The sequence below is a fragment of the Corylus avellana genome, chromosome ca1 (assembly GCF_901000735.1).
Source record: "Corylus avellana chromosome ca1, CavTom2PMs-1.0".
NCBI lineage: Eukaryota > Viridiplantae > Streptophyta > Magnoliopsida > Fagales > Betulaceae > Corylus > Corylus avellana.
The window spans coordinates 10,180,350-10,190,632 of record NC_081541.1 but is presented as its reverse complement, the minus strand read 5'-3'; the positions used below and the strand labels follow the sequence as shown (position 1 = coordinate 10,190,632).

Below are 10,283 nucleotides of genomic sequence, written 5' to 3'. Positions count from 1 at the left end.
AAAAAAAAAACTTAAAACACTTGGCATGAGTCGATATTACTCTTTCTAAAAATAATGATTTGCGTGGGAGAAAGGTGCAATCATAAAATAGCTATAAATTTTATAACACGTCGAATGGTGCAAACTTGTAAACGTGGAGATTATTACGTTGGTTTCCACCTTACTCGACCGAATACCGAACAAACCAAACTCTATTTTATCTGTACCATCCTTGTAAGGTTTCCAATTTATATACACGTCTCCTTCCGTGTTGTCTTCATATTAGGTCCCTCTTCCTTTTTTCCCTTAACATCCTTTACGCTTTCCTCCACCAAACCCTAATCTCATCGCAATTCCGATCTTAATCTCGCCCCTGACTTTATTCAATTCTCTCTCCCAGCCCAATTTCATACCCAATTCCCAGATCTCCTTCTCTGATAGCCGGGTAATTGTTGCTGTTATCCTCACCGTTTTCAATTTTTGTTTTTCGTTTCTTGGGGTTTCTTTTTATCATCTTTTGTTATTTTTCCTGTTCAGCTAGGCCTGCTTTTATTTTGTTCGTTTCTCAATTTTAATGATGGTCTGGTATTTTTTATTGTTGTTGTTATTCTGGTTGTTATCGATAAGTATTTTAGGTTTTAATTATTATTGTAGACAAGGCCCTTGAGTTTTCAGGGTTCAGGTTAACCAGATTTGTGGTTTACATATCTATGTTGGTACGAAAGTTTATAAATATTGATGAATAATAATTTTTATTAAGAGGAGAAGCAAAGATCACGTACAGGAAAAGCTCACAAGAGAAGCCACCACCTTAATAGGGTCGAAAGTCTAAGTAGTTAACAAGATCTACAAGATTAGAGGAAGAGAATTTAGGTACAACATTATAGCCCGATCTAAAAGAGCTCTCAAGAAGAATATATGCACGTATTTGTAAGCATCATTGGGTAATAAGCTGCATAATTAATTTAGATATTGATTACGGAACTGGGTTAATTTCTAAGTTTATTGGGTAATTGATTATTAATTTTTAAATGTCAAGTTTAAATAAGCATTAAAGTGAAGACAAAACTGAATTTGATAAAATTCTGAATATTGTTGACTGCATGCCTTCTTAATATGTTGGTGGTTCGAAGTTTTGGTGTATAGGTGCAGGTTTCTTGTGCTCTGCTGCTCGGGAATTGTATAGCTACCTGATCTGTTCTGTTTTATATTAGTAGCCTGCTAGCTTGTGTTTAGGTATGACATGGTTTGTTTGGAGTTTTCTGCATTCTGCAGCTGTGCGTTCAGTTGCTTTAAACTGGAGTGTAGCTAAGGTATTTTTTTTAATGAAGTTTTCATTCATCTGAAAAAAAAAATGCCTTCTTAATATGACAAATGCAATTTGTCTCCAGGAAATGGAGGAAATAAACAACAAATATTTAATGTAAGGTGAAGAAGATAGAAAGAATTCTTGAAGAATCACTTTGATCAATTCACTTGACAATAGAGCTTTGCTGCTTGGTAAAACTAAGAAATATAAGGTGTACTTTCTTAGAATAAGAAGAGTGTAATAACAAGAACATAAATTTAACAAAAGGTGAAGATTTTAAGGGTAGATTGTCAGTCATTGCACCTTGGTCTCTAATTATTGGCTTGTTAAGGCAAATTACTATATCTGTCTTTAAGTTTTCTGACATGATTTGTCGGTTCTGTTATATGGCAGGAACAAAAATGTCTTTTCCACTGAATTTCCGTTCGCAAGGAGGTACTGCTAATGATGACTATCGGTCCTGCTTCAGTGGGAGCAACTTCAGCAACAACAGGAACCAGAGCAGGAACAATTATAATAATAGGAGTCATACCAATATCAATGACTACCTGGGGAAAGTTTGGCAGCATTATGATAATTTCTATCATGTTAGGCCTCATAATTCCATTCATGTTAATCCAAATGGCGCAGGAGCCCCTTCTTTGAAACGGAGAAGGTTTTCAGCTTCTACATGGGGAGGCAGCGGGAGACACTATGTGCTGCCTGGCATGTATGACACAGCCCCTTCAACCTGCAATTATGCTGTCCCTCCTCCCTCGAGATCCAATGTGGAGGCCTCTACGTCTACTAGCTGTAAACGTGACTGCTCAGTATTAGAAGATGATGAACCAGTCTTCATGTCAAGGGAAGAAATTGAGAGATACTCCCCGTCAAGGAAGGATGGTATTGACGCACTTCGTGAAGCACATTTGCGGTACTCATATTGCACCTTCCTTCAGAATCTTGGATTGCGACTTGAAGTGTAAGCTCTTCCTCTCAAATTTGTTTCTTAATTATGCTGTTTTGCTTCTGATTTATAAATTTAGTTCTTTTACTTTTTGGCAAGGTTCTTTGATATGACTGACATTCTTTGACATGTATCTTGCAGGCCACAAACAACTGTTGGCACTGCGATGGTTCTATGCCACCGGTTTTTTGTTCGACAATCACATGCTTCCCATGATAGATTTGTAAGTTTCCCAATTTTCATGAGTAAATTTTCAGAATAGATTAGACGATCTACAACTTAATGAAATGCTGTATTCTTAGGAAAATTTGTTCTATTTTAGTGAATTGTGTGAAAATGATTATGTTTCGGAATGTGTGCTATTTAGAACATTCATCTCCAGCAATGATGTTGTCATCTTTTGGAAGGGTGGCGTGCTCATTTTTAGAACGATTATGTGGTTCATGGTTTGGGTGATATAACTTCGTTGACCTTAATTTTTCGAAGATGATGCTTGAAATGTTAAGAGTAAAGTTTTTGTTTTTTTTTTTTTTTTCTTTAGAAGAATTATATACCATCTATTATTTTCTGTAGATTTGTTTGTCTCTATATCAATCTTTTTAATGATGTGGAAAAAGTACAATCCTCTTTCTTTTCCTTGAAATTTTGTTTTAGTGACAATAACTCATATGATCTTGATCTAAGTTTTCAATAATCCATACAGGATTGAACCTGTGATCTCACTCTCCATTCCTTGTTTTAAGAGGGTGGAGATGCCATTTTGTCCATAGACCAGTGGCTGAGTCATTTCCTTCTATACTGTGACATTTGCTAATCAATTGTTAATTCTGATCTGGCTCTATTGCAGTTGATTGCTACTGCTGCTCTTTTTCTTGCTGCAAAGTCTGAGGAAACTGCACGCCCTTTGAACAATGTGCTGAGAGCATCTTGTGAAATTTCCCATAAGCAGGATATATCTTTCTTGTCCTATCTGCCCTCTGCAGTAAGTTTTTTTTATTAAAGAAAAAAATCTTTTGCATTTTAAGTGTGAATGTAAAACTCTGATATTTCTATGCTATCCCTGGCAAAGTTTTATAAAAATTTGTTAAAAACCACACTATAGGCCTTTGACCTTTCTCCTTTTACATTCAATCGTATTTCCTGTATTACATTTAATTTCAAATTTAAGGTGTTGGATCTAAAGAAAACTGTTCTGGCTACTTGGTCTAATGGTCTTCATTGTGTCCATTAATATGCTTCTAAATGGATTTTGGTTATTTAAAAATAATTGAAACTACAATTTTTCTTTGCTCTGACATGACATGTATTGTGTTGAACAGGATTGGTTCGAGCAGTATCGAGAGCGAGTAATTGAGGCTGAGAACATGATACTGACTACTCTAAATTTTGAGCTTAATGTGCAGCATCCATATGCTCCTCTTACGTCCATTCTTAACAAATTAGGTCTTTCACAATCTGTTTTGGTCAATCTGGCATTAAGCTTGGTTAGTGAAGGGTAAGTTTAAAGCTTTCAATATTTTTCCTCTCTTTCTCTCTCTCTGGGATGTTGTGATTTCTACTGGTGCAATGTATTTGCATTGGCTGTTTTGTTTAGTTTTGGCACACCAAGCTGGCTCATGTTGAACTGCGCCTGAAGTGTGCACCTTCTTGAACCTGTTGACTTATGTTTTGCAATGCTTCTGACCCTGTATCTTTCGCTTGTGGTGCGAGACTGTCCATGTTAATAATTCTGTTTTCTTACAAAGTAGTTCAGCTGAAAACATAGTGTAGGAAACAGGATCTAGACAGTGGGTGTTAGAAGATGCTCAACCAAATTGCAAATTTGTTGGGTTCTGGAAGTGGTTCCGACTGGCAAGATGGCTACAGTGGTTTCCTTCCATTTTCTTTGGGGAGGTTCAAAAATGAGTTTTGCTTGTGTCAATAATTTTCTTCTTTGAGCAACTACTCTGTGTAGTTATTCTGGTATGGGATATTGATACTTTTGGCATGCATATAATTGCAGGGTCTACACAAGATTAGCGTGCTCGCATGTATGATATTCTTAGCTGGCGGATTGATATGCTGTTCATGGAAAGTTTTGTTTTACATCTGAAGTTGAACTGCCGATGTGGTTTTGATGACTTTATCATGAATACACCCCATCAACTTGGTCATTGGCTATTAAAGATAGCCCATGGACCCTGCAAATCCAGTTTCGCTATACCTTTTTAAACACTCTTCTTTTTCCAGTCCCACTTTTTCTTTGTGGTATCCATTTGAGAGGAGTCCTCCAGTTTTCTTAGACAAACGAATGATTTTTGAGACATGGCAACTTGCACTTGCTGTCCATTTACTGACCTGGAGGTAAATCATTGACTGGGCAAGGATTGGTTTACCTTCATGCTCATGGATAGTCATTCCCTTCCCTTCTTTTTTCCTATGATTTTTTTGACTACCTGGTGAGGATACTTTCAGGTAGCTAGGGTGATTTTTAGGGTTGTTGGCAGACGTGCTGCCAAGTTTTTGTCTCCCAAACTTTGAAACATCAATTTAAGTTTTTTTTTTTTTTTTGTCAACTAGTTCGGATATTTTGACAAATTCAACTAATGTATTCTTTTATACCTCCTAGTACTTAAAATGATTTTTTTTTTCCAACTAGTTCGGATATTTTGACAAATTCAACTAATGTATTCTTTTGTAACTCCTAGTACTTAAAAATGATTTTTTTTATTTTTTTATTTTTTTTTTATTTTTATTTTTAAATATCACTGAACTTCATCTGCTTCAACCAAGCATTATGAAAGTGAGGAGCTTGCACCAATTTAGAAGTGTCGCATCTGATATATTTTTGTGCGGTTTGAGTCGGATTTTGATTCTATTATTTAAGTTCTCTTTCCCAGTAAACAAATGATAGACATTAAAATATGCTTTAGTACAACTCACCTGGGATGGATAGGTGCTGAAAGGATTAGTTAATGCAACAGACATGAAATGGAAAATTGGAAAGAAACAGCATAAAATCTTTGACATTAAGTCGAGTTGGATGTATAGCAAAACCTTATCCCTTCTCCATGTCTTTGTTATCTTTATTACTTTTCAGGGTTTGTTGCTTAGATGCTAGTGGTTGCTAAGTGAGCGATGCCAGCCCAATTAAATTGGATGGTCTTTTCCAGTAGCAGCAATGTGCTGATGCTTAACAGGGCCGCTGGGTCCAAGATTTCTAGAGTAGATTAATTAGGAAGTGAAATTCTTTTATATATTTTGTCTCTAATTCGGTGGATGTTGTTGAGGCCATTATCTTCTGCATAAACTATATTGATGTTATTTAGATCTGGTGTGTTGAGATTCATGGGGAATAAATGACAGCTTAGGCAAAGCTTTTAATAGATTAGAGGGGAGGTTTTTAAGTGTTCAGTCTTTGCATAATCAAATAGTATATTTCAAATCTATGCATGGTTTTGGGTTTCATAAAACTCAATAATTAAAAATTTTCCACTTGGCCATTTCAATATTACCTTCAAGAAAGAGGAAACTGGAGGATATGGATGTATGTCTTTTCCTGCATCTTGAGAGGGGTAGAGGGAGAGTAATTAGCATGGTATAACAAGTTTAATATCTAAAACTCTTCTCCTTTTTGTTCTTTTTCTTTTCTTTTTCTTCTGTTCTCTTGTAAAAGGTGTAATCATAAAGTGAGACTCTTATTCTGCTTCTTTTCTTCACTCCTATTGTTATATTAGAAACTAAGAAATAAGTATATTGGTGGCTGTTGCTATTGCTTGCCTAAAGTTTCATGACGTCTTTGGTTCTACCTCATCCCTTGATCATGATGTGTCAAGTTTTGCTGGTGTTGTTCACACTGCTTTGTTAATGCTATTACCACACCAAATAAACCTTGTGCCATAAGCTCCTCTTATTATCCTTATTCCCCCCTGGTCGTTTTGGATTCTTTGAGGGTAATCTCACATTTGGTAATCTAATGCATACTATTCCCACCTTTCCGCTCCAGCTTTCAAGATTGGATAACTTCATGATTTGGATGTCTTAGTATTAAAATGTCGTTGAAGAATAGATAATATACTTAGAGTAACATTAGTCCTCTTATGCTATTTAAGTATGCTTTCCTAATTACCTCAGAAATCTTATATTCATTTTGATCATTATTGCTGGCACTGATGTCATATTTTTATTTTTCTTTAACATTGTAATCATCATCAAATTTTCTATTACGGCTTCTTTTTCTATAAATACTCTATAATAATTCTTTTTTCCATAAATAGCGTGATAAAATTTTGAAGTTGTTAATATTGGAAACTAAATCACCAATAATCTTTTAGATATATTGAGTAACATTATTATTATTATTATTATCATTGTCCTCGTCTTTATCATCATTATTATTAGTATTATTATTATTATTATTATTATTGCGTTCACTTTAATTTTTGGATTCTAAAATATGTTTTCCAAATATACTCACATAATATTGTAATGATTTCAATGATTGGATACTGTTATAATTATATTATGATTATTTACTTGTGTCATTCTGCTACAGTGTTTTTTTTTTTTTGATAAAATTTTTATTTTTTATTTTTGATAAAAAAAAATTATTTTACAGTGTTACTCGCTCTTCTTCTTCCTTTTTAAAGTTCGCATATTTGTGGAAGCTTACACTTTTAGGGAGTTGAATGTCATGATATACTCGTCTATAATTTTTCAAATTGACAAGCCATATTTGTCTATCCTTAAACCTTTTTTTTTTTGGGTGGGGGGGGGGATGGGGGGTTCTAAGTTTTAAAAGTTCTTCTCAGTGAGTTATTTTTTGTATTTGCATTTTAAAACCGGGTTGGTGAGGTTTCATTTCTGGTAATAGCATGGTAGTAAATTTGCTTATATTTGATCTTGTATAATACAAAAGAAAAGAAAAGAAAAGAAAAGAAAAAAAAAAAAAACCCTACCCCTAAAAAGAGAAGTCAATATGAAGAAGCCATACTACTTTCAAGGTGGTATCTAAATTTTTAGAGATCCCTCTGATAGTTCACCTGAGGGGAACTTCTGTTCAGGCCATCCTTTTAATCATCTCTTCTCACATGTTACAGAAACCCTTGCATCTTTCTGCAAAAGCAACTTTAATTAAGAACCATGCTATTGCACGTAGTGCAGCATGATTTTCATTTCTTCTAAAATTTTATCAACAAGTCTTGCAATACCCTATGCTACACAGATTACTTAAGTATAAGAAAGATTAAAATATATATATATATATATATATACATATATACTTAGTAGTTGTGCCTAATATTTCACACTATGATATGAATGATGCTTCTAGCTTTATCTCAAGCCTGCAATATCGCTTCCGCTAGAGGATTTTGGGTGGTATTCTATATTTGGGATTGTATGCATGCTCTAGTAGCATGAAAGCACACGTGTCAACCAGCCTGTCCAGAAGCAGAAGATGTTGGCATTTACTTTGAGAGGTTTGATTGCAATAGTTACTTCCTATTTGCTTTCTCATTTGAATTGCATATATCTCTGGAGTTAGAAGCCCCTGCAGCAGAATTTTTCCTTGGAGTTTGGTGTGTTCAGTAGATGAGTATAACTTGTTTGCAATAGTTTTGGTACTCTATCAGCAATCCTGCAGAGACTCTTGGAAATTTTCTACCTGAGTTGCTGCATTTTTAGTTGGTAAGGAAAAGTAACTTGTCTTGCTCTTTTCACTTGAAACCAATGGTTGATTATATTGTTGTACTTTTAACTTTTGCTATAGATAACTGTTGTATCTTTGTAGCTGACATAAATTTTGTCAATGTGGAAATGTATGTTAGTTGTACGAGGCAATGAATGTTCTTTTTTGTGTAGCGCCAGATGGTTGGTTTGATTATTCATGGATCTCTCTCCCTGTGCTGATTAATGGTGGTGGTGCTGCTGCTGCGTTTATATCACCTTCTAAAGTTGTTGAATGTATGTTTTATAGGCTTCGAAGCTCACTGTGGCTTCAATTCAAACCTCATCATATTGCTGCTGGAGCTGTCTACCTTGCTGCTAAGTTTCTGAATTTGAATCTTGCTTTCTATCAAAATATATGGCAAGAGTTTCAAACAACACCAGCAATTATTCAAGGTATAACCTTTTCCATAATTATTTTCAGAAATTGTGTTGGAGGTTTAAGTACCAAAATGGCATTACTGTCATTGCGTTTGATTTCATGAACTTGACAACTTGAGTGCATGCAAAACTTTACAATCTCGCCCTTCTCTCTCTGATGGATACTGAAGTTCATCATCTATTGAATATATCTGACAACTTAAAAAACTAGTATGTTATTCAAATGGATCAAAAAAGTCTATTTAACAATATTGTTTTTGTTTTGACATTGAAGAATGATTTTGTGCTTATTGTTTAGCGTCCTGTGAGCCCTTATCAATATTAAACCTTCTTCTAGATATGGGAACCGCCTTACTAGGTTTTGTTTCCATCCTATATTGGTAGATGATAACTATGTGTGATTGTTATGCACAGATGTATCGCAGCAATTGATGGAGCTCTTCTGAGAAGGCTAGCAGAACCCTAGTAGGCTGCATGTTGATGTTACTTTCCAGGTCCCGTGGGTAAATATTCTTGTAACGTGTGACATTTGAGTTATTAAATAATGATAAAGACAATCATCGGTATAGTTTAGGTTGTGGTGCAAGAAGGTTTGATGACTTTGATGGAACGATAAAGATCACCAGTGACCAGTATGCAAAAATAGAGGAGATGATCCATGTGTTCTTCAAGGACTGGTGGTAGAATTACACGTTAAAAGAATTATTGAAGTGCTTTTTTTTTTTTTTTTAGAAAAAAAAAAGGGTAGGCCACTTCTCTCCTAGCATTTCTTGAAAGATATTCTTTCAGTGCCAGGTTTCATTACAAATTTAGGTCTCTTATTTTGGGTTGTGCCAAAAAAGAAATCTTGGTTTATATGGGTTCCTTGCTATTTTCCATGTAAATGGAGGTCAACCGAAGTACCTTCGTAACGGGACTACTGTCGGGATTACTAGATTTACAAGTAGCAGATGGAGTTGCGGTTTAATGCGTTTTATACTGTAATAGCAGATGTTGCAAAGGAATCTGTTCCTTATTTGTTTTTCATTTACGGCTTACGGAATCCTACATGTAGCGTCATGATTCGGATACGGAAAAAAAGTGTCTTTTCTGTTTGTTGCTCTTCTTTGTGCCGTCCTGTAAAGGGAGCTGAAAGGGGTGGGGTGTCAATCCGGATGAAAGAAGGAAAGAAAGAAAGAAAAGTTCTACGAGTGCCAAGTCCTACCCTAACGAATTGGGTCCCCAAAATAAATTTCAAAATTGACCACATTCGCATTGAGAGGACATTTCGAATTGGAAGAATGGTAAGATTGTATATTCTGCTAAATGTGCATAAGATATTTTAAAAAAAGAGAATAAAAGATGAGGTTGCCGAGGGGGTAATGTTAGGACCTTTTTTTTTTTAGTTTACATGGCATTTAAAGTTATCATTGAATCGAAATTTAATAGTGATTTATTTAATTTTAATAATGATGTTAAAAGTTACATTAATTTGGAGAGAATAAAAAGAGGATAAAAATACCATTTTTAGCATTAGTCAATTGCCAAATTTGATTATATACATGAATCTCTAAGAGATTAAGAGTATGTTTGTGATTGCGTTGAGAAATATAAATCTTAAGGTTTTTTTTTTTAAAGTGTGTTATGGTAATTTTCATAATAATAATAAAAAAGGTGCTTAAATTTTTTTTTTTTAATCTAATAGATTAGCTTTTTATTTGACACAATTTTTTAAATAATAAAAATTAATTTTTAACCTGATCACAAATGAATCACATTTCTATTCTGACTCAATAAAATTGCCTGAAAAGGAAAAATAGGTTTTGGGTCTAATTTAACCCAAAAGTTAGCTCAAGAGTTAAGGTTTCCGCTCACTTTATAAATGACTCATCTCCTTAATACCCAGACAATATGAGACTTCCAACACGTCCCCTCACGTGTGGTGGGAGGACATTCAAGCCAACACGTGCGATAATGGGTGAC

At 34.6% G+C, this 10,283-nt stretch overlaps 1 protein-coding gene across 2 annotated transcripts; it reads left to right on the top strand.

The window, feature by feature from the left end:
* Nucleotides 1-219: 219 nt before the first annotated feature.
* LOC132177687 (cyclin-T1-3-like) lies at nt 220-9,422 on the top strand. Of its 2 annotated transcripts, XM_059590117.1 has the most exons (7): nt 229-424; nt 1,682-2,249; nt 2,376-2,457; nt 3,082-3,216; nt 3,554-3,729; nt 8,191-8,336; nt 8,736-9,422. In XM_059590117.1, the coding sequence occupies exons 2-7, from the start codon at nt 1,690-1,692 to the stop codon at nt 8,765-8,767; spliced, it is 1,131 nt and encodes a 376-aa protein (XP_059446100.1). In that variant the 5' UTR covers nt 229-424; nt 1,682-1,689; the 3' UTR covers nt 8,768-9,422. The 2 variants fall into 2 exon arrangements, with proteins under 2 accessions (XP_059446108.1, XP_059446100.1); XM_059590125.1 differs by lacking the exons at nt 8,191-8,336; nt 8,736-9,422 and adding an exon at nt 4,237-4,634 and having other exon boundaries at nt 220-424.
* The last annotated feature ends 861 nt before the right edge of the window (nt 9,423-10,283 follow it).

Coding starts and splice junctions, on each gene's coding strand:
- LOC132177687 (XM_059590117.1), top strand. CDS start 1,690: ATGTCTTTTCCACTGAATTTCCGTTCGCAAGGAGGTACTGCTAATGAT. Junction 2,250..2,375: donor CTTGGATTGCGACTTGAAGT/GTAAGCTCTTCC, acceptor TGTATCTTGCAG/GCCACAAACAACTGTTGGCA. Junction 8,337..8,735: donor AACACCAGCAATTATTCAAG/GTATAACCTTTT, acceptor TGTTATGCACAG/ATGTATCGCAGCAATTGATG.